This window comes from Anser cygnoides, chromosome 6, assembly GCF_040182565.1.
Source record: "Anser cygnoides isolate HZ-2024a breed goose chromosome 6, Taihu_goose_T2T_genome, whole genome shotgun sequence".
Lineage (NCBI taxonomy): Eukaryota > Metazoa > Chordata > Aves > Anseriformes > Anatidae > Anser > Anser cygnoides.
The window spans coordinates 35,112,063-35,137,106 of NC_089878.1; the positions used below are offsets into that span (position 1 = coordinate 35,112,063).

General features: G+C 36.3%; 1 protein-coding gene across 14 annotated transcripts in view; it reads left to right on the top strand.

The window, feature by feature from the left end:
- The window catches only part of ACMSD (aminocarboxymuconate semialdehyde decarboxylase), a 47,788-nt gene that overhangs the window by 20,926 nt on the left and 1,818 nt on the right, over positions 1 to 25,044 (top strand). For 8 of the 14 annotated variants that reach the window (XM_013186487.3, XM_066999244.1, XM_066999246.1 and 5 more), the window contains 7 exons: positions 3,401 to 3,445; positions 8,456 to 8,552; positions 11,479 to 11,528; positions 12,846 to 13,082; positions 15,691 to 15,784; positions 17,117 to 17,212; positions 17,700 to 17,872. In XM_013186487.3, the coding sequence (XP_013041941.1) occupies positions 3,401 to 3,445; positions 8,456 to 8,552; positions 11,479 to 11,528; positions 12,846 to 13,082; positions 15,691 to 15,784; positions 17,117 to 17,212; positions 17,700 to 17,872 (792 nt within the window). Of the gene's footprint in view, positions 1 to 3,400; positions 3,446 to 4,253; positions 4,349 to 5,305; positions 5,388 to 8,455; positions 8,553 to 11,478; positions 11,529 to 12,845; positions 13,083 to 15,690; positions 15,785 to 17,116; positions 17,213 to 17,699; positions 17,873 to 25,044 lie in introns of all 14 variants that reach the window. The other 6 variants (XM_066999241.1, XM_066999238.1, XM_066999239.1 and 3 more) reach the window with 1 other exon arrangement.

The window sequence follows — 25,044 nt, forward strand, 5'->3', positions numbered from 1 at the left end:
AGTGAATGAAAGGTTCTCTTAGAAATTCCTGTTTTCAGTAGGTTTTTGTCTGATTTGATTTTTTTGCAGATGTAAGATATCTGTATTACATTACTATGCAAAACAAGTGTCCTAGTAAGAAAACTGGGCTGTTTCCCACTCTCTATTTAGACTCTTGTCATTTTTTTTGTTGTTTTTTTTTTTGAGACCTACAATTGTCAAATGATGAGGCATAAATTCCATTTTCTTGATGAAAGTAGAGCTGTCAAGCTCCCAAATGTTATTCGCTTTTGTTTTAAATAGGAGAAATAAGCAAATGCTTGATGAGATTAATGTTACCTAAGACAAAAGTCATTCATTCACATCTTATGCCCACAGGCATGAGAGTCATTCATTTCAGTAGGTATGGGGTAACTCTAAGTATGGTTAACAGATGATTATGATTGTTTTACTAATATCTGTTATTTGTTTCAGTTACTGGGAAGGAGTTGCATATTGTATTACAAATACAAAATTTGAGTTGTCACAACACTGAAGCTATAAGTCAACTTGTCTTAACTTTGCATTTCTGCATGGTATTATTAGTAGTATTTAACAACACAAATTTATTCTTGTCAGTAGCAATTTATGACTCTGTGAAAAGCATTTGAGAATGGAAAGTGTCATTTAGGTTTTTATGTAATAATTCTACTCCTTTTCTTACTTCAGATTATCAAAAGCAATTTAGTCATCTGGTTCTGAATTAGGTTTTAGAGTTGTTGCCTGAATAATTATAATCACAACTGAATACAGAGGTGGCTGATCTAAGGATCTTGGATTCATAAGGGATCACATCTTCAGTGCTACAAAGAGTACTGGAAAAGATCACATGGTAAAACTGTATTTATATATTGGTTATTCACACAAACAAAATTGCTTGCAATTTACAAATTTTTTCCAGAATTCCAGGATAGCTATTTTTTATAACTCATGGTAGAAAAATCAGACTAGAAATAAATGCATTGTAGCTTCTTCTCTTATTGTAATTGTGTGTTGGTAGCAGTTTGAATGAGCATTGCCTGTGTCTGCCAGTGGTATGGAACCACTTGATTTCATTGTGCCTGCCTTTGACAACAAAAGAATGCCATTGTTTCAGCCATGCTATTAGGCCTCGGGCACACTAACTGACACTCTGTTTGACACTGTACATCTCTTTCACTTTACTCTTTTGAGGCTGATGATGGCGAACTCTCAGGTAAGCATTTTGTATGCATTAGCTTCATGTTTCTGGGACTTTAAACACGACAGTCCAGTATCAGTTAGATGTTAGCCAGAGAGCAGCTGCAAAATGTAAGCAGCATGTTAGAAAAAAGTTGTGAGAAAAGCTGTTGCTAAAAGCATATATGGGATTATTTCTTCATTAGTAGTGAAGAGTAACATTATTATGTATAATACCTCCTGGAAGGGAATGTTTGTTTCCTCTTTTACCTAGGAAGGGCTTTTTAAACATCTATTTAAGCTTCCTATTTGTAATTATATGAGCTCTTCGATGACAAACACATACACACAGGATAATGTAGGTGAGATGATATTTTTGTATTAAGTGGATAGGAGTTCAAATATCCAGTCTACAAAAAAAAGACTACTCTTGTTTGTTTCAGATTTTGTAGTCCTTGTCTGTGAAAAATCCCTATAAAAATCCCTATAAAAATTCTTTATTCTGATTTTGAATTATTTACATATTTTTGTCTATCTATAATTTAAACGGACAGTAAGTTCATTGGGATAAAATCACCTCAAGAGTCCCTTGATGTTCATGGATGTATGTCAAAGATGAATTCATTGCTGTTAGTCCCTGAGGTCAGCTGTAGGCCAGTGTTGCATTTATTTAAATACTGATTAAAGAGGCTAATACAATTTTTTAAAAAGTTAATTTCCACCTGCTAGTTTTTGTTTCCTCTTTTCTAAAGTTTGAGCATGTCAAAGGTTTGTTAATAGACCCAGAATAGAAAACAACCCTCAGAATTCCCTAGAGCCCTCTGAAAATTCAAGCCATTAACATGGCCTTCTACATCTCATGCATGGAAGACCAATTAGGCAATCCTAGCATGCACACGTAGTGTTAAACTTCTTTCTTTTTTTCCGTCTTATAAATGGTGAATCTTGAATCTATGACTAGAACATTCTATTATCAAGATAATTATTAAGAGCTTAGGAACCCATATTAAGTACAAAAATGCATATAAATTAATGAAATCCTTCAGTAAGGACTGTCAATGCATCAAATTAATAACTAATGGGTAAAAAGAAGATTAGAAGTTCAAAAACAGACCAGTGAGTTTCTCTCCCTGAGCACCTTTAAGGTATTCATTTTTTGCACAGCTTCTAACTGCAATTAACATGGAGCTAGAAAAAACTAAAGTTCTCATTAGATGTCATACATTTTTCCTTAACTGTAAATGTCTTATGTGTATAAATATATATATATATAAAATAAAATTTTGAATTTAAATAAAATTTACCTAGCTACATAGCTAAAAGTAAATAATTGACTAAAATATTCTTAGCCGTGGAAATTACCATCTCTGATTGACTGAAGTCAGGAGGCTTGGCTCTACACGCCTACCGAGGGAAAGCTGACAGTGGCATTTCGTAATGATGTTATCACAGGAAATTCAGGATTGTATTCAAATTGTTTACACTTCAGTGAAAGAAATCCCTGCTTTTACTCAGTGTCCTTTTAAACATTTCGTAATAGAAAAAAAGGAATTTTGAGCATTGTTTTCAGTCTACTATGTTATTTTGAGATTTCTAATCTGATAAGTTATGAAAATGCAATCAGCTTTTTTTGTTATGTTTTGGTGTGTTTTTGGTTTTTTTGTGTGTGTATAAACAATTTTGAATCTCTCTAAAAGAATCAATGAGCACCTAAGCTTCTCCTTTAAGCTTCTCTTGGCTGTTTAAATATTAATAGAGAGAGACTGACCTTCAGTACTGCTGATGAATCATGAAAGCTGAAAAGTGGAATCGATACATCTTTGTGCTAATGATTAACTGATTACAATTTGTTAGAATTGGAAGATTGTCAGCTCAATTTTCATATTGCCACGTGCTTGATTCAATTTTTGCTGTGTTAAAATACTATTCCCATTAGAACCTCAATATATATTATGCAACTTTAAGCACTTTGAAATCAGTTTTCAGGCTTATTTTAAAATGTTGTTGAACTTGGAGCTAAAAGTTCAGATTTACAAACACCATTAGTACAGTCTGGTTAAACTTTGGCACTTTTGTTGAAGTTTGGGGCTACTTGTAGGCTCAATGCTGAGTATATGCTTCAGTATTTCTCCTGAATAAGGTACTGCTGGGTTGTAAGAACGAAATTTTGATTATTATTGCAGAATGCTAACTAGTTACTGGCTTTTTCTTCTTTCTTTTGCAGAGATATGGATATGGTGGATGGGTACAGCTGGATCATCACTGCAAGGTGTGGGCTGTTCGGTTGGTTTTGTGTTGTCATTAGGAATAAAAAATCCTGTGAAATCCATTAAGAAGCAAAGTGGCAATAAGATTAGAAAAATATGTATCAAAGACTCAGCCAGAGGTCTATCTTTTCTCAAGTAATATCACTCAAAGTCCAAATATACCTCAGCAGAACTTTTTGCTGAAGATGTGAAACTCACTATAGTCATTTCACATACTCTTGTATGAGCCATTTTCCATTATCCTTTTTTTTTCGTCATAATATCATCTAAACACTTGGAATGGATAGCTCTTAGGAATTGTTTTCAATAAGACAAGTCAGCCTAAAGCAGATAACATATTGACCGCTTTTAACTAAAAGAATTCTTCTGTATGAGAAGCAAAACCAAAAGGAACTGGTATTTTAATAAAAGTTAACTAAGTCATGAAAATATCTTCAAAGGAAGGAGTAACTTCTGTAATGTTATGACAAGGAGAACGAACAGCGGTTTTAGTATCCAAGAACAGTAGGAAAAATACATAGATTTGGGGATCGTTACACACAAAAGTAGGAGCCTGAGGTTTCTTGGCAAGTAGAAGGCAGACAGTCTGATTATACTTCATCCTTCACCCACTCCATTAACTTCACCAAGGCACTTCTAAGCTATATAAATAGAACATGAACATGTCTCCACATGCTATGAGTCTGTGCTAATGGTCTATCTGCATTCAGAATCCATTCTTCTTGTAGTGAATTTAGCAAAATACATGTATTTACTTTGATGGAGATCAGAACTGTGTTTTTAAAGGCTTGATTCTGATCTCACTCACAGTAGAGCAAATTGGAAGGAATTTCAGTGACATCCACAGTGACACAGCAATGCAAAACTTCTGAAAGCAAGATCAAAATGTTGCAGTATATCTTTCGGTAAGAGCATTAAAAAATAGTAGAGTAAGTGATTTTTTTTTTTTTTTACACGAAGGCATAATGACCTAAGACAGGCAAGGCTGATAAGGCAAAGTAACACTCTTTATACATTACTATATAGGTTAACTGTACCAGCTCGTTTTAAAGATGTTCCCTCTATTACTGTATAATTGCTTTGGCAGTCAGATATCCCTGTGTATCTCAAACGCTGTCATGGGAAGCCAGCTTCCTCCTGTGACCTGTCAGCTCCCTGCTTCTAGGAATCTTTCAGAGAGCCCGTCACTGCAAATGTCATTGACCTCTGGAAGCAGGAAGATTGGAAAGATGGTATAAGAAAGAGGTCTCAGGAGACCCCAGTTCACTTCCAACCCCACTTCATACGTACCTGTCCTAACTTGAGAAACGCCAACTGTAACTGCCTACCACAGGAATGTTGTGAGTTGCACAGATGCTGAAGGGATAAAGACAATGCAAGGTATTAGCAGGATAATTAAGGAAAAGATATGAAGGTAACAGAAGATGGGTAGGTAAGAGCAGAAAGAACAGTTTGGGTATAGTAAGCTGTAAGACAGAAAATACAAAGTTAGTAGCATGAGGAGCTCAACAGAGTGTCAACATATGACCCACATAAATCGTGTGAAGACTGCAAATAACTGGCTAAATCCAGTTGTATACTGTGTTAATTTCAGTGGAACTAGACATTCCACTAGTCACTTTGCAAAATCATACTTCTTTGTGATTCTATACGTATACACACAGTAACTTTTTTTTAAAAAGCTGGTAAGATGGATATGATAGTGCCTATTTATTGCAACCTAATGATACATGCTGCTGTCATGCTATAGTATGCAAGGCTGTGCTGTCAAGTTCCTAACAATTATTTCTGAAAGAGGGCTACAGAATAGGAAGGCTGGGACTAAGAATGAAGAGGAAACAGATATTATGCTGAAATTTCAGATATGAGTCTAAGCAGGCATGGAAGGAGAGAACAAGCCACCTGCTGAACCAAAGTGTGGATGGCACAGCTGCTGAGATTCTGGTAGGTGCAGGAAGGGGAGACTTGGAGACATTTTTAGCAGCTTAACTGTTTTTATAGGCCTGATGCTAACACTCCCTGCTAAAAATAGTTTGCAAAGGAACTTTGTGGCAAGTTAATAGCCTGATATGCTCTGCAGAGAATTCTGTCTAGCCTACTTCTGTCTGAAAATGTTGCAAGAAAAAAAATCATGGCAAAAGAAAATCCTGTTCAGATCTGTTTGGCTGGGGAAGTTAACTCTTGAGATTTTTAAAAAAGGTAAAACTTCAGATACCATTCTATGAAGAAGCATCAGGGTCAAACTGGAAGAAAATAATTACATGCATTTTTAAAGAAGTGCAATTCAGGGTGTAACTGAGTAGTTTAGCAATGCAGTAATTTAAATGCAGATTGCTGAACCAAATCAGCCTCCTAGACTTCATTCTTAAATATCTCTCTCTTAATTTCCACATAAATTAATGAAAGTCTTAAATATTAGATAATATTAAGAATAGAGCAGAATAGGTGATAGAATTCTTCAATTGTTCCTTTAGAAAATTGTGTTAACCTGCCAAATGAAGATCTAATGTCTTTTCTGAAATTTTCATAAAAGCATCCATTGCTTTGGAACCTGAAAAATTTCTGTCATCCCTGTTTCATTCTCATTTCTGCAAAAAAATCTCACCAGTTGAGGTGTCTGAGTAATTTCTTGTTTAAAAAATATCAGGTGCGGATTAGTGACAGTGTCTAGAGACAATAGCAGTATGACTGAATTTCCAGTTACAGTGTTGCTGGGGTAGATCTTTCAATTCTGACAGACATGAGCATGAATTCAGATGATGATGTTTTGCTTTCCTGCATAATCAAGTCTGTTGTTCCTCACACACAATGCTGTGAGTTTAGCCTTGACCTGGAGCATGTTTTCGTTCACAAAGAATCAGTTAATGCACATGAAAATAGGAAGCTGTTCAATGAAGTCTTCAATGAGAACAACACATGGCTTATTAGAAACCTTTCTTATTTTGCAAACCCTGCTGCAGCATGCAGAAAACCACTGTTCATCTCAGCATTTATGTATAAGCACTGTCAAGGTTGCAGGTGAAATTACAATTTTCACTGCTTTCAGTGGTAGCAGAAGGAAATATATATAGAGAGAGAGCAGTTATATATATATGTATATATGAGCAGTTCAGCTGCTGTGCCTTAGCTGTGTCTGAGTGAAGAATTAAAATTTGCCTGTGTTCACAGAAATGCTCCAAGCAGTAAACCAATAAAGGCCACACAATCTATTTGTATGTGGTACAATGCTCAGTTCTACTCTGTTTTCTCTGCTCACACCCTGAATGTTTTTCCATTTATTAGGCAATCTGCTGCAATGGGCTGATCTTTTTTTAATGTACCGGAGTATATGGCTAGAGTAAAACTTTTTGTCAGGTTGGAAAATCAATTTTACAAGAACCTGAAGTATTTTACCAGAGCATCAGGACTATGTGGTTGTTATTACTGACTGTAATATTTCAAGTAATTTTCACAAACTGTGTTACAGCTATCAAGTACCTTGACAGTTTGCCAAGGCAGCACATTTAGATTTGTTGAGGAGAGCTGTAAAATATTCATTAGGGCAGGGTATTTGTGAATGATGCTTGAAGTTAATAACAAATTCAAGGTTAAGAAGTCTGACTTCCCTGAAGGAGGTGATAGAAACCCAGCTCTTCTCTGAATAGTGAAATTTGGTAGGTTATTTCTGTTTTAACGTAATAGCAGGGAATATTCTGATTTATCAGATTTTTATTTAGCAACATAGACAGGTGTCTTGAGGATCCTAAATAAAATGATTTTGTGGGGAAAAATAAAGTGGCCTTTAGAGAGAGAGAGAGAATTCCCTTTCCAGAAGCGTCAGAAGACTGCCCTACACTTAGCTTGTGTTTACTGTGAAGGTGAAAGAATAACTGCTGTGCTTTCTCACAACTTATCTGGTTTTCAATTTTCAACTGCAAATTCAGTGTCCCTTCTGTCCAGTACATTTCCTGCATGACCATGCTCACCTATTCCGTATCCTCAGATCCAAGATGGGGATCTTCTGACTTCAGCTATTTCCACTTACACCCAAAATAGCTACAAGCAACCAAATAACTCTCAGGCCTTGCAACTATTGGTGAATTATAGCTGATCAGTTACTGCTAAGCCACCAGAAATACTGTCTGGTCTGTCTTTACAAGATCATAGAAGCACGGTTATGTACAACTCTGACAAACGTTTTCCTTTGCTTAACATGACATCGTTGTCCTACTCGTCATCTTTGGGCAGTTGACATATCAACCAAAAAATAAGTTTGAAAAAGGAAGTTTCAATGTTCACAGTAAAAGGAACACTATTAAATTTCCTGATCTTGATAATATTTTGAACTTTGTAAGTTTGGGAGTTGGTGGTGGAGGAATGGGGAAGGTGTTACAGTAATTCAGGTCATGGTTTATACTGTGTTCAGCTTTGTGCTTTGGTTGGGTTTTTGTTTGTTTGCTTGCTTTTTCCAAATACAGTTTTTCAGTAATTGTGTTCCTAAGGAGAAAATGTAATCTGGAGACAACATAATTGGTCTGCTTTGGCCTCAGTATGACTGGTGATCTGAAACAACTGGCTGGAATTTAAGAGAGTTGCACAATTATTTCTGTAGTTACTGGAACCATTTTATGGTGTTGATTTTAAAAGAACACACGCATACCCAAGGGGAAAATTTAGCACAGATTTAATTAGAGTGTTATCTGGAGGTCAGCATTTGATTTGGAGATAAACTTTGGTTAAGACAGCTTGTATCTTTTCCAAACATATGGAGTGATATGCACTGCAATATAAAGGGATTTTTTTTTCATTTTAAAGAATTAATTCATGTCATCTGAACTATAAGTGACTATTTTAATAGTCTTTTATTAATTACTGTTTTAAAATAGTCTGATTTAAAAATACCTGCTGAATAAAAATAAAAGAACAAAAATCTGTCTCTGAATTTCTGTAAAGCACAATATACTCAAGTCACTATATAAATTATCATGTGCTACTTTGTCACATTTATAATATATGAAAATGTCATTTTACAGGGACAGGCAAGGATGATGAAGGATGGAAAGGTTTTTAGAGTTATTCAAGAGAACTGCTGGGATCCAGAAGTACGGATTAAGGAGATGGACCTCTCAGGTACCTCTGTTAAGGAACTGAAATGATTGTGTCTCATTCAGAAGAACAACGTCTCTGTTAGTGCATCTGAAAGTGGTTAATAACCATATCAAAATCAAAAGGTTTAGCAAACCACTTCCTTAACTTAAATCTACTAAAAGTCACTGAAAACTGTTACGTTTTATATTCAGACTCAAATGGGACACGTTCCAATAACTTTTCTCATCTTCAGTAGCAATTCATTCCCCAGATGGACTCATTGGTTTCACTGGGATTGTTAGTGCAGTAAGGAACTAGTAGTTGACATAAATAAGGATGGCAGAATTTGGACTTGAAAAGACATTCCAGGTATACAAGTGATGCACAAAAAAGAGGACACCCCCCCCCCCCACCCACCCACCCCTTTTTTCCCAACTGTTAAGAGTCTGCTTTTCTTGTAGGTTTTTTTTTTATAATTTTTTTCATTTGTAATATTTTTTCTGTTTAGGTGATGCAATTTCATTCTGTATTTTTGCTAGAGGATTCCGAACTTAGAGAACTGCTACCATTACTCTTTCAGGAAAGAGTTTTCCTAATTTAGAAATAAACTACATGCCAAATTTTCAAATTTATTTTCCACCAGGTTCCTTCATGCCACTAAATAAGATTTGCAAGATGTGAGACTGAGAATGAGCAAATAAATTTTTAGTCTGATCAGTGATTTTTGGTTTTGTAATGGCAGAAAAGAAAATGTCATAAAACCAGCACCACAGTATTTCTTCACAAACTAAACAGTGCTTGCTTACTTGTGTTTTATTTAGAAAAAAAAAAAAAACTCTAAAACTGTGTGTTATAGCACCATCTGGCGACTTGTGCTCTAAAAATGTCCCCTTCTATTACTGCACTCCGAAGACACAGGCATCAGCTAATTAAGTGTAAAAAAAAAAAATTCTTAGTGTTTTTAATTCTTTTAATAATAAAGATTGTGGTCTGTGTTTATTCCTGTCAGTTTACAAAGCTTGTAGCTACTTAGTTCAATGACAACTTTATGTAGCACAGACCAAGATGGATCATACTGAAAAAATAAACATCCAAATATGGCATAACTCCACACTGAACAAAGCTAGTATCAGTCTTTGTAAGGTGTTATTAATTCAGAGAAATAAATTACAGCTTGGTTGCTAAAAGGCTTTGTTTGTGCAGTGCCCTAGAAATTTTTCAATGATAAGAAATGGCAGCCAATGTACCAAAGAGACTGAATTAGTTCTCAAAATCATAAGGTCTAATCCTAGGTCTAATCCATGTACAAACCTGTGTCTTGATCTACTCAATAAGACAAACTATAAAGGTAATTCAATAAAACAAGCTGTAAAGGTAATTAACATCGCAGTTCTGTGATACAAATCATCACAGTTTTGTTGGAGAAAATTTTTCAGTTAATCCTAACTGCCCTCCCTTATTATTTTCACCTTGTAAAACCCTCTGAAGAGGTGCTTCCTGCCTCCACAATCAAACCAAGCATGCGCTGGTCTGTGTCATTTGCAGTGGTATGGTTAGCAATGACGTGCCTGCCATTATGGTACATCATTTGCTAATCACGTTGCACCAAGAGGATTCAGAAAGCTAAGAGAAATCATATTTGGAATATAAAGTAGAGAGTCTTTTTTTTTTCTTCATACTGATTCATCTTCTTCACATCTAGTGTTTGGGATTGTGTAGCATAGAAATCTACCTTTAAGGCTTATGTTAAATTTGCTTGGCAATGTAAAAATGGATTGGAACCAGACACAAAGCATTTTGTGGAAAACATGGAGAAGGTTCTCAAACATACTAATCAAGTGTCCAGTAGCATATTGGTGGGCAATACAACTTAGGCTGTACTTAGATGAATATGTCATTGTAGACGTAATCCTTAACCTCCAAACCATGGTTACTGCACATAATATTAATCAGATCTTGCAAGAGAGATGCCTGAGTCAGCTTTTCCTCATTTCTTACTCAAAATAAAGAGAAGGTTATAAAGCATGTTGCTAAAAATTTGAGTGCTTTTTCAAGGTCATTGTCTTAAATTCTCATAGGGTTTTTCTGCCATCTTTTGGATTAGTATTTTTATTACTAACAGCCACATTAAATTTTTTAAAGAATGATAAAATTCATGCATAACTTTTACAATATGAGATGGTGCTACAATCAGACTAAAAATTAAAGAAAAATACATTTTTGCATGTAACTATTTAGTGAAGTCCTAATTACTGTTTGTTGTTTGTTCTGTTGTCAATTTGTAAAGTTCATTCCTTTAAACACACGTGAAGGTATAGACTTGTCTTTGAACAGAAACCAAACAATGTAGAGTTAATTCTCTACTGCTATCATCAAAGTTATTTCTAACAGCAGATAGACTTTCTTATACTTAAAACCTCAGTAGTACAGCCACAGGATGAATAAAACCTAACACAACACAGCTTTGGGAAACATTTAGGAAAACGTTGTTTCACAACCATTGTTAACATAACATTGTTTAACTTTGATCTAATTTACATATTTATTTATTAATTACATATAAGAAATGTGACCCCAAAGTGAATAAGATATCGTATACTGTTTGTTTAACAAAGCTTCATTCATTTTTGTAATATTAAATTGCCAATTTATTAAATTTTATGCATGCATATCAAACACTGCTAAAATCAAAATACTTAATTTTACAAAATGATCTGCTGTTTGAAAGTTTTTTTAATTCTCCTTAGCTAAAACATTCCAATCCTAATAAGCTGATACACCACAAGATTTATTACCATGACCATCAACTAGCAAAAAACAGATTCTGTCCATACCGAAGTTAGAACATCCTTGCTTTCCATTATAGTAGTTACCTTCTAGGCCTCTGCCTTTCAAACCAAAATGCTTTCTTATTTTCAACATTTTATCACAAGAATGAAATATTAATAACTGTTTTTTTCTTTCTCAGGAGTCACAGTCCAAGTCCTTTCCACAGTCCCTGTAATGTTCAGCTACTGGGTAGGTTCCTACTAGCATATTTTGTAATTTATATGTTACAATTTTTTTGAAAAATAAAATGCAACCTCCTGTAAATTAGGTGATTGAAACAGGCACTAGAGCACTGAAGTAAATGGGGAATTGTTCTGCTGAGAAAAACAAAAGAAAAAATAGTCCAGGAATTGGAAGAGCCAGCAGGGTGTCCTGGCAAAGCTCCACTCTGGAGTACACACAGTAATTAAAAATAACCCAGCAACAGAATTTTTGCTGGGGATCTTATTGGGGGGTAGCTGGAAACATGGAGGGAGCATTTACTTAGCACAAGTCCCTGGTTAGCAGGAAGGTGTGTATGGACTGATTCCATGAAAGTTAGGCATCAATCAGTATCCTCTCACGAACTGAAAAATCAAAGATATTTTGGTGACTTCAGTCCACTTTCTTTTAAAGGTAGCATGGGAGGAGCACTCATTGACCTAGAATCCTTTGAAACTTAAAATTCAGTCGCAAATTAAAGTTAAGTTCCGTGCATAGCTTGATCCTGAATGCATCAAAGAAGTTAAAATAGTCAGAGAAGATAAATCATAGCGATATGATGTTCTCAATACATTCTTAATTTGACTGTTTAGCTATGTGTAGAAGTGGCATGTAAACAGACATGCTACATAAAAGTCATTGTGTTAAGCCCATGTATAAGTGGTGCCACTGAATTTCAGAATTTCTTGTTGCATGACATATCTTTAAAATTTCACTCTGATGTTTATGGGAATTTTTCTCTCTAGGAATATATTAGGGGGAAAACAGGTAACTAATTGGGTGCATATTGCAGTTCCTTCACTAGATATTGCAGTTCCCTTACTTGAATCATAACTTATCCTTTTCTAAATGTTAGAGGGCTTTGCTCAAGTTTTCTCTGTAAAATTCTCATGCTCCATCATCCCACATCTATAATATTTCTCTCTTCAACTCCAATATTCATTGCTGTGTTTGAAAATGGTTTGCTCAGGTTTTTGCAATTGGATAAACAAAAACAAAGGACTGGTTTACACAATAGACCAGATACTTCAGTGCATCAGCAACCTGGACCTTCTTACATTCTTCCTGAGCACTAAAGGCAACCACAGTTGATATAATGTTTGAGACAAGAAGGAGAACTTTACCCAGAGGATTTAAAACAAGGCAAAATTTAGCCCTACTGATTTCCAGTCATTCAGAACTGTAAATTTCAAATTCAAACACTGTCTCTGAATTGTTTGCAGTGACATTTATCCAATATCTTCCAAAGGTGATAACATTTGAGAACTATATTTTAATGTACTATTCTGCTTAATATCTCATCAGGCCAAACCTCAGGATACTTTAGATCTATCCCAGATATTAAATAATGACTTAGCTGCTACAGTAAAAAAGTACCCCAAGAGGTTTATTGGCTTGGGTACGTTACCTTTGCAAGCTCCAGACCTGGCTGTGAAGGAAATGCATCGGTGCGTGAATGAACTTGGCTTTCCTGGAGTACAAATAGGATCTCATGTCAACAATTGGGACCTGAATGCACCAGAACTGTATGATATTTATGCTGTGAGTAAATGTTTCTTTCTTTATTTGATGGAATTCTGTGACTTGGAATTTTGTCTAAAAATATCTTGGGATGTGTTCAATCATCAGCTAAATTTATAGATACATTAAAAAAACTGACCTTCCTATTCTGCTTAGTGTAAAAGAAGGAGCATTTACAGAAGACTGTCAGTAATTTTCTTTACTGACTGGGAAATCTAGATACTAAGAATATTCATTTAAAATTTCACAACCTTTCTTAAAGAGTGCGCCTCAACTATTCTTTATTTGTGGATTCATTTATCCAGCCTGCTTAAACCTGTGAAATAACACTGAGGTCTGAGCATTCTATTAGTGCTTGATACCAGGTTTCTTATTCACCCGAGTGAAATCAACTCAATCCCACTTTCACACCATGCAGTTACATCTGACTAATCAACAATGGTCAGAGAGCTTCAGCTTTAATTATACATGATAAATGATCATATGATGTAATGACAAGAATATGATATAAAGCATCCTGAAACATACTTCATAATAATGATTAATGAAATCTTTTTATGATACGAATTCTTACTGTAGAGTTGCCTTCTTGGTTTGTGAAGAGAAGTGCAGTATGAAGTAAAGCATATCTGCACTGTTTGCCTTTGGGTTCAAGTTACGATATCCAATCCTATTGAGATAATTGATAAACTCTCTGAGATTTTCAGAGATTTCAGAGTGAGATACGTATAGAGCCAAAGTATCCTATATGCAAATGGGACCAAAAATTCCAAACTGGAATATAATATTATTAATATTATAATATATAATAATTTGGTTATAAAAAGAGCTTATAGATCATATTTCTTAAATAGTCTGAGGTGCATTTAAGGATGGCCATTTTTCCAACTTACAGAGTTTCATCAATGTACATTCTTTATCTGTTTCACAGGTTATTATATCTTTAATTTGATCCATAGAGGTTGTTTTTCAAAATTCTCTATTTATTCAATAATGCTATTAGCACAGCATCTGGGCTATTTGTTTTTGTGGTCACAAGCAGTCTGCTATCAATTTCTGCTCTTGGAGTTGCACACACTCTCAGACTTGCAGAATGGTTGAGGTTGGAAGGGATGTCTCGAAGTAATCTGGTCCAGGGCCCCTGCACTAGCAGGGCCACCTACAGCAGTTTGCTCAGGACCACGTCCAGGCAGGTGTTGAAGACCTCCAAGGGGGAGATTCCACAACCTCTCTGGGCAACTTCTGCCAGTGCTCCGTCACCTGCACAGTGCAGGAGTGCCTCCTGATGTTTAGATGTGTTCCATTTGGTGCCCCCTGTCTCTTGTCCTGGCACTGGGCATCACTGTAAAGAGCTTGGCTCCATCGTTTTTGTACGTTCCCTTCAGGTATTTATATGCATTGGTAAGATCCCCTTGAGCCTCCTCTCCTCTGGGCTGAATACTCCCAACTCTCTCAGCCTTTCTTCATGGGAGAGCTGATCCAGTCCTCTAGGGACTCTTCACTAACTTTCTGCAGTAACTCCATATTTCCCCTGTACTGGGATCTCTCTAAGGTACTGTATGTTCTTCAGCTTATGTTTAGCACGTGTAGGAAGAAACCTCTATCATTTTTAGAAATGTTCCCGGATAATAAAGATTGTGAAATTAAGCCATATTTGATACTGAAATTTATCAATCTGCCAAGCCAGTTAGTGAATTGCTATTTTCAATTTGCAAATGTATATGACAATTACTCCATACAATCCAAAAGTTGCAGCTTTATTTATGTATGTGTGGGTAAATAAACCAAAATTCTTCAAATGTGTGATAGTCTCCTTAGCAACAAGAGGAGGTTCAGAAATACAACTGACAACATGAACCTGTTAAATCCCAGTTAAGGATATGAATGACTCTGATGAGTGTATACTTAAAATTAAGCACATAGTTAAGCACATAGCACATAGCATTAAGCACATAGTCACAGTTGGGATCAGCATCCTATATTGTTTCTCTGCTTTCCTTTCCAGAGGTATGAGTAATTGGAAAAATTAATGTATCTGAGTGGACATGGGTTCTTTCTTGATCAGAATGCAGCTAGATTTCTATCTCAGGGTGGATTAGGAACAGTTTTAACATTTTTTAAGACAAGCAGAGGGCCAAAGCGGACAAATGTAGTGCAACAGCTATAAAAACTCCTGAATGAAGCAGGAACAATTCTATAAAACCATCCTAAAATGGTTCTATAAAACATTCTGAGAAGTAATCCTTATATGTGAAATGAAAACAAAAGAATCCTAATTTGAACTGAATTTTATACTGCGGGACGACTGACGTAAACACAGATAAAGTGGTTTTGTACCACATTAATGTGAGGAACATTTGGCTTACAAGAAAGATATTATCATCAGTGTTTCCAATCCTGTAGTCTCAAAAAGAACTTTGAGTCTGACTGAGGACTTTAGGATATGTACCAGAGGACTAAATAAAACTTAACTATTGCTTATAGTTCTTACTTATCATTCTGGGCCTGTTTATATTACTAGTCCTAATATTTTATCCAATTTTGTAGGAAACCTTTAAAGCATGGCTAAAAACTAAGATGCATTTTGGTAGGATTAAGGCAAGATTTAGATGTTTTGTATTTGCTGCAGGCTGCTGAACAATTAAATTGCTGTCTTTTTGTACATCCCTGGGACATGCAACTAGATGGAAGGATGTCCAAGTACTGGTTTCCATGGCTGATAGGTAAGTGTATGTTTACTTTGCTTAGTTTTTGTTTACAAACTGTCACTGGGTTAAGTAAAAAGAGTAAGCAAAACCAAACACTGTTTCCTAGAATTTCTTTGAACTATGTCCTAGTAATAGGTTGATTGGAGAGGAATTACTGAATCTAAGTTCACATCAGCTATATCTGAAACAACATGTACTTCAGAAGCTCCCGAGATGGAGGGAATTCATCTAGTTTCTGTTTTTTCCCCATCCACTAGGTAAATGAGTATGACACTGAATAGCCAAAAGTGGGTTTTATTGCTCCTTAGAAATGGAAATGTTTAAGACTGATTCCACCCTCACTCTTTTTTGTGTTTTTTGTTTTTTTTTCATTTTTCATTGATTTGCTCTGCCTCCAGTAGAGGTGTTCTGAACAATATATGCAATATGCATATAATACATGTTTTGCAAAACACACTTGAAAATCATAGTGTCCCAATCAACAGTGCGTTATTTTAGAACAATATCAGTTAGTCTTAATCAGAGCAGGCTCTACAACACAGACTTAAAAAGAGATTAAAATTGCTATATTTACCTAACAAAGCATAATAATCTAAAAGATTTTCCAAATAATTTTAGAAGGCTTTGCATCTGGGAGTATTGAACAAACATGAATTAAAGACACCCTTTTGTGTTGGATAGGTATTGTTTCCCCCAAAAAGAGGGGAACTCCGACAGTTCCTGATTTCTAAGCTGGATATCGAAAGTTATGTACATAAATGACATGATATTCTAAATATAATAGGTGTGCTCAGAAGCGGAGGGTTGATGTAGGAACCTAATCTGCTGTTAGATTCCTAACACTGGGCATCCAAGCTACTCAATGGCAAAGAGAGATATCAGTTATTTCTAAACTGTAGGAATTGGCACCATGTCATAACTAAACCCCAATTCCATGTTGGAATATGCACCAACGTATCTGCTCCACTTTCCACACAAAGGAAACCCAGAAGCACAGGTGAGAAGAGAACATGGCAGATTCCAGACTTGCCGTTGAGCTAGGGTAGCTGTGGAGCTAAGCATGTACTATGCCGTTCAGGACATGACCAGTTCACCAGCCAGCTGTCCTTGTGGCGCAGGATAAAAAGTGGGTTTAGAATTCAGAAGATCCTAGCTTCTAGTCCCGTGTCCTCATTTCAATTAATTAACATGGAGGGCTATGTTCCTCCAACAGGGAAAATGCATAACCTTTGGCAGCTGTTCTGTAATTCATTTTTTCAGTAGGCCCGAGGCTTATTGAAGAAAATGAAGATAACATCTAAAATTCAAGGTTTGGCCATATATGATGAAGCTTTTTTTTGTTCTTAGGCATGCCAACAGAAACAACCATGGCAATTTGCTCCATGATTATGGGAGGAATTTTTGAAAAATTTCCTAAGCTGAAAGTTTGCTTTGCACATGGAGGTAAGTAATATACTTGTTTTTTAGTAGGGCATGGTACAATTGTATTTTCTGGTATACCAGCTAATGGGGCTACCACTGTAAGCCTGCCACCTGCTGAGTACTCTTGGCCCAGTGAGGATGTCTGCCACATGGGTTGCTCATACTAATGTTCTCTAGCATGTTTCACTCAGTGTTTGAACTGCTATAGGTAGCCTTTAAGGAAATTGAGGAGTGAGGGGAGACAGGAGTCAGTTTATGGGCTTAGGGAAAGGGAGGAGTAGGGAGCAGTAGGAACTTGGGCATTAACTGTCGTGAAGAAAACTGTCGTGAAGAAGTGGGGAAAACAGAGAAAGAAAGTAATGAAGGGGAAGGAATAAAAAAATTGCCAGTGCAGTGCATTTTCATTCTAAATAGTTAACAATAAAACTTATTTATCTCTTTGTTGATAATGTTGCCTTTTCCCTCCTTTGTATTTTCAATTTCTGTTGCTAAAAATTTGTCCTTGTAGGTGGAGCTTTTCCGTACACAGTGGGGCGAATCTCCCATGGATTCAACGTGCGCCCTGATTTGTGTGCAGTGGATAATAAGGTGGATCCAAGAAAATACCTTGGTTCATTTTACACAGACTCTCTTGTCCATGATAGAGGTGCACTAAGGCTTCTAACAAGTGTAATAGGAGAGGTGAGTTTTAATGCTTCCAGAAGTAGGTAAGTCATTCTGGAATTATTTCTATGAAACAGCAAAAGGAGAGAAAAGGAAGAAAGCAGGAAAAAGACAGCATATTCACCCAGTGAAATCAGAACCTGAGCTATTATAAACTGACATGCTTCTGCAGTGTTGATAATGTTCCTTACTACAGCAGGGAGTTCTTGAAGTGCTGGTTTTAATCCAGGAAATCATCCACTGTGAACCCTAGTTCACAGAGGCTAGTTCCTTACATAAGGTTAGCCAGGATTTAGGACTGAGGGAATGGCAAGACCATCAGGGAAGGGATGGATATTAAGAAAAGGTTCTTCCCTGTGAGGATGGTAAGACACTGAAACGGACTCTTCAGGGAAGTGGTCATGGCACCCAGCCTCACGGAGTTTAAGAACCATTTGGACAACGCTCTCAGACATCAGGTCTGATTTTTGGGTGGTCCTGTGTGGAGCTGGGAGTTGGACTTGATGATCCTTGTGGGTTCCTTCTGACTCAGGATATTCTGTGATTCTAGGATGGGAGTGCAAGCAAAGGGGGACTGCCTCATTTGGAGCCTTCCTTTCAAATGCCTTAAGTGCATACTTCTTCAAGTGCGTACCTGAAGAAATCAAATAGTATTCCGCTTGGCAAGTTGTAGGCATTAAAAAGTCAGTAATAAAGATGATTTTTGTGGGCATCCTGGATAACACATTAAACATAATGGCTTGCAAAAATATTTTAAATGTTAGAGTAGAAAGTAAAGAAATCTTTGTACTTTAGCAGCCTGTTTAAATCACATACAGTGTGTGTCAGAAAAATCCAAGACCATTCAAATAATTCCCTCTTATTAATTCAAATGATTCCTTCTTATTATTAAATGCTCAGGAAGGAGGGGAGGACAGCATAACTCTTGCCAACTTCTAATGGATAGCTACAAATCAACAAGAGGCTTGTATTTGTGTCCTGATCTCTTGAACTCACCAGATAACAAATACAGAAATGCAAACTGTTGACATTGGCTTTCTTGTGTCGACAACTGTATTCATCTTCCTGTATGTTAGTTTCTGGGCTCACTTAGTACTTTCTCAGTTATGAGGCTGTTGTCACCAGGGCCTCTTGTATGACCAAAGTTCAGAAAATCAGCTAAGTCAGATGTTTTCATTCCTTCTAGAGAAAAGTTACTGTTGATTTCCCATTTTCATCTGTAACAGTTTGAATGGGTTGCTGCAATAAGTCTGTACAAAAACTGATACAGAAATGACTTGCCTAGGCCAACCAAAAATAATAAAGTAGAATAAACTATTTCTTTTCCTTATCTTGGTACTGTGTACCCAGATCACATCCGTTTGAAATCCATGGGTTTTCAGTCTGTGCTGCACAGGAAATTTTGTATCTTTGAGATTGGACTCAGCTTCCCTACAGTACTTTTATTTTTTAGGAAAACTGTATTTGAAGATTCACGAAAAATTCAACAGTGACAGCACATACACAACTTGAAACAATGCTGTCACAAGTTTTTGTAAAGTATGTATACACAATATATTTATATATGTATACAATACCACTACAGCTATAAGAACAGGAGGGATAGTATTTCTCTCTTAAATCCATCATGAATCAAAAATAGATTTGTAGGAGAAGCCCCATAAAGTGTGCAAAGAAACTGCCATGAAGCTTTAGTTCCATTATCAGCAAGAAAGATAAAGCCCAGTTTGATTTACTTGTCAAAAGATCTGCTAATGAGCTCTTAGTATTGGCAAGTTCTTATAACATCAGTGGGTATTAACTCAGGTGGCATTTGCCAAGTTCTTTCCAGACATATTAGAGCATTTTTTTGGCAATGTTAGTCCTCCTGAGCACTGATGGAGAGATCTGTGTCAGGGATGAAGTTTTAGGCACCAAACTGGTTATTAACAAAATTCTAGGGCTCCAGCCCAATATCGATTTCTGTTAATTTCTGTTACCAACCTTTAAATTGTAAATATATCATGGTCAACAGTCCAGGACTTTTTATGATGTATTATTACCTTTTGAATGTAACTGTAATTTACAGTATCCAATGGTATTAAGTAATTTTGAGAAAAGATTTTAAAATGTTACTATATGTGATGCGCATTTCAATTTTATAAGATACCCAAAAGCTTATAGAATAACAGTTTGGCACTTGCCTTCTGTTATTTGATTTTCCAAGAAGTCTCCCCACATCCAGGCCATGTTTGTCATAAGTATGTTCTCATTCTACATAGAGGTATAGTATAGCAGGGATGAGTCTAGCTCTTGAATTTTAAATTGCCATGTATAGGCGGTCAGATTCCTTTGTTGTTGTTGTTATTATTATTTATTATTATTGCCAAGGAGACGAGGCCACTCGCTTGTTTTGTTGTTTGCATTTTTAAATGTTGGGAGACATATTTTGCCATCATTAGGAAGACCTTGGTAAACTGGAAGCTGTGGGATTCAGCGTAGCTGAAACCCCCACATTCTTTTTTCTGGTCTGATACTGTTTTTAAGTTAAACTATTGAATTCAAGAGCAAAGCAGGAAAGAAAGTACAACAGGATGCTTAATACATTACTGAAGAGCTTAACTTTTTTTTTTTTCTTTTTTTAACATGCATAGAATTCAAGTGTCAGAGCAGTTCTGCTTTAGAGTAGCAAGTTAGCTTTGCACCTCAAGGCTGCTCTGAGCTATGGCAATTGTGGGAAAGCTGCTGTCTGTGCATCATGCTTAAACTGGAACTTCCATACCTTTCCTCCTAAGAAGCAACACATAGCCTATGGCCCTTAATCATTATGCCTTCAAAAATAACATTTAGTTGTCTGAGGAGAGAGAGATTGTGGATTGCAATTGGCTAATCTAAAAGTTACTCGGCGTTGTTAAAAATCATGTGCAGTAGCCTCTCTGGTGTCTCTTACTTTGCCAACAAATTTCTGAAATGAAGTTTCTTGATGCAATACATTAGCTCAGTGTACTACATGGGACGTTGGTATCTTTAATTCTCCTCTGCCTGTTTGAGCTCAGCAATATGACATGGGGTGGAAAGGTCTGGAAGAGGTTACTGGCTGAAGAGAATGGAATAGGGCTTCTGCAACTGAATCTATTCTTTAAATTCAATCTGAGAAACTGGCTTTGCTGTCTTTTGTTTTCTATCTGATGGGAGGTAAGTCATCCTCTTCCCACTTTATTGTTCTGCTTTTGACATATCAGTGTGGTCATTTAAGTATCTATCTGTACTTGTACTTGGCTTTTAATGAACACAGTTGTGAAGTCCAGACAATAATAAATGTCCCTGATGATAACAGCAGTAGAATCTTTCCCACTATAAAAACAGTGCCAGAAACAAGGAATTATTGGAGGAAAAGGAAAGATTTAAAAATCCAAATAAAAATTCTGCTGCATACAGTCATTTTATATGAAGTCTGTTTTTGCAGGTATACATGTTACCTTTGCATTCTTGTTTTCAACAGCCTCACTGATCCTTTGCCTCTTAATCATATTCTTATCTTTGCGATAAGATGGCTCTTTCCTTAGAACAACAGAATACCCTCGTCTTCCTCCATTGAAGCTTTTTAGTAGTTGTGCCTGTTATTCTTTCTATAAATATAAACAGTATCATCCACTATTTGTAGTTTTACAGAATAGCAAATCACTTATTCTACATAAAATTCTTTTGCAACTGTTGCCCTTTTGTTTAGCCTGTGGTTTGGGGAAGACTCCTTAAGTATATTCAATTTGTGTTGGGTTCAAGCATCTCTCTAGTCCCCTGCTGTATGCCAGAGAACATTCCTGCTTAACTGGTCATTAGAAGATATCTCTCATGGGGTAGCAAGCCTTCACATGACCTCTGCAGCCTCTCTAGGACCAGATTTAGTTACCCTTTGAACACTGTGGAGAAAGCACTGCAGGGCTGGGCATTTGTGAAAGCACAGGGATTCCCTTTCAGACTGCTGTTTTTTAGTAAAACCTTTTATTGGTGGAGCATGCTAACTTTTATAGCCAGTTTCTTTTTTAAAAGACTTACAGAGGTTTAGATGAATGTAATCTTTCTTCCTAGTACCTCTTTCTTTCCGGTTTAGGAGGCAGTCCTGCTTTGTTCACTAAAATAACTACCGTTTCATGAGATGCAGCTTTCTTTGCCAGGTTGGGTATAATCTGTGCTTGACTGACCAGTGGATAACTTTAGTGAGGAGTAAATCTACTTTTTCAGTGTGCGTCTTCCTTCGCAGTGTTTCCTCTGCAGAATGTTGTGGTTTATATCAATTTTTCACATTAACAAGCATAAACAGAATACAGATAGCTAAACAGAATAAATGCAGCCATCCTGTCTTGGAGGGGGGAAAATACTTGGGTGGTATTGGGTGGTTGGCCTCAGGGCCGGAAAGCAATCTACAGCCTGCTTTATCTACAAGTGCGTACATAGTCTTTGACATGACTATATCTGAGTGGGCCATGTGCTGGTAATATAATTAGCCATGCCTGTGTTACATCGTTTTAAAATTCCCCTGCTCAAAGGATTCCTTATCCAGAATAGCACTGATAGGATGGAGTGAGCTCTGTTATCTTTTGGAATTCTGAGGGGAGAAGGTGGGGAGAGAAATTGAACAGGTTGAAATCTAAGCTTTATTTTGCAGAGGCTCAGAGAAATATGAAGTCCATTGAATTAGTGAAATACATCACCTATAGAAATTATTTGAGGTAGGACGAGCTTTGAGTCAGGCATATATAATGAGTAGCTATTTATTTTCCTGGCAAAAGATGAGGCTGCCAAGAAGAAGCACTTGATGGAGATAGCATTGTATTTATGGCAGATATTTTCAAGAAAAGTCTCAGTCCAGTGAAACTACTCATAGAGCAAGATTTCTTTCAAAATAAAGGAGCAGTTTAATTAAAATGAGACTTCCTTCTTTCTTAATGTGAAACACGGTAGGAGAGTTACGTGCATTTAACTAAGCAGCAGATTTGGCTTCTTGCTGCAATATTTGGCAACCATGGTACTGAAAATCAGGAGTCAGATCCCAAAAACTCTAATGCTTTTAAGAATTACGAGAACCTGGAAAGCAGTACATTTTCTTTCTCTTTTTCAAAGCTAGGGCATCTTATCCTTGAAGAAACATTCACGTCATATTTTCAAGCTTCGCTTTATAACCATGAAGATTAAAACCTTCCCTCATTTTCCCATTAAAGTTGATGTTGTCACATAATACCATTCCAAAAGTCAAATCATGTGTTGGCAGAATAACAAGGATAAGATGAATAAATGCAGGGCTAAAAACATTGTGATTGGGTCTCTAGCATGACGTGTGACTTCATAAACCAAAGGTTTGAAATAGGACAGCTCTCGGGAGCGTAGCTAAGAGCTGTGCAGGAAGGGCATCAGTGTGTGTAAAGATCTGCATGCACATGGCTTCAGGTCCTCAGGGAACAGCCATTACGTGGCATCAGAATGTCACATGTGGGCCTTGAGCTTATGAATATTAAAATCCAGTGATAGCTCTGAGTCACGTACACTTAATTTCAGCCCTTCGTAGTTTGGGGTGCAGGTTAATTGGAGCCTATCACAGTTAAAAGAGGCAGGAGTAAACATTTCTGAGAAATACTTTTGTAAGGCTGCAGATTTGCTGCAGTCCTTTGCTCTCCCCATGATGAGGTAGCATGAAGTGAACAAAGCTAAACAAAAAATCCCTAATGATATTGGCTATAAAAAGTGAAGAACCGGGTTGGCAGACGATTAAATGATTCAGTGCATCTCTGCATACACCTCATGGCGATTCCTCAAGGTCCATCACCAGCAGGTAAAACGTTCTCATGCCAGAAGCTGGAGCTGAAATGGCTATAACAATCTGGCCTTTTCTTGAGATGTATTCTGGTAGCAGGAAAGAAGGTGAGATTCAGGACAAATACAATTTTTCACTAACGTAAGAGGAAGAAACCATGCTTGACTTTCTTTGAGATTCATTTTAAGATTCAGGTCTGTACTACAGTGAAAAAAAATCTCTTGAGTAGAAGAGTCCATTGAGGCAAATTGTCGGCCATATTTACCTTTCTGAAAGGCAAGAGGTTTTATTAAGGTATTGAACCTTAAGGTCTACTATGGAAAATGAACTTTGCTGATATCTTTTGGCATAATATGATGATAGATAATATGCTAGGAGTGTTGTCTAGCTACAGAGACTTCACAGGACTTCTGCGAGGCCAGTTGATAAATACAGGGATTGCAAACCCCATTTTATGGACGGGTACAGGCTGAAGCTCAAAGATTATAAATAAATAGCCTAATAAATAGCAGTAATAACTCTACTTTTAGATTTTCTCATTAATTTACAGCTCTTAATTTTTCTGCTTATGAACAGATCCCATGATTAGCTGTGAAACACTTTAAACTAGAGGAAAATAAAAAGATAATTGAAATAATATATATAGATTATTCCAATGATGGGGTGAGATTTTTTTCTGCTCTGGTATACAAGAAACTTAAACAAGAATGTACAAACCTTCCTGACCTTCTTAACCTTCAGTAATAAGCAGCTGGGAAGGTACTTTCTCCTTTACTAAGAAATCCATTTTCCAATATAAAGTTAGTATGCTAATTGGTATGGTTGTGGGTTTTTTTTTGTTTTTATTTAGTTGTTGTATTTTTTGTGGCATAAATTTGTTTTTCATATGTGCAGAAAATGCCTTGGTACCAGATTGAACTTTATAATGAATATAAGAATGTATTTAGCTGTTTAATCATACACATATCCAAATATATTTTGTTTAATCTGCACTCAGAAATTGATGCAGTAGACAGACGAATATAAATTGTAGACAGAGGAATGTAAATTCTCCTGTTCTAATCATATGGCAGGACTTCTGTAATAAATTATAATACAATAATATAGGACAGAACAATAGAATTTGTATCTTGTTTGGATCTCCTGTAAGGTTTCATTTAGACTCTTTCACAGACTCTCTGGTGGCATCTACTGGAGGTAAAATAAATAAGCAGCATTTGACAAATAGGAAAAAGAATAATTTCATAAAATAACTGAAATACGTTTTCTTTGTCCTGTTTCAGTATTGGCAACTGAATTTAAATACTATAACAAGTTCCCCAAAATTCATGAGCTTGACTTCAAATTTATGAGACATTTCAAAACATACATTTTTAATGAAAATGGTGGTTTTCAAATATTC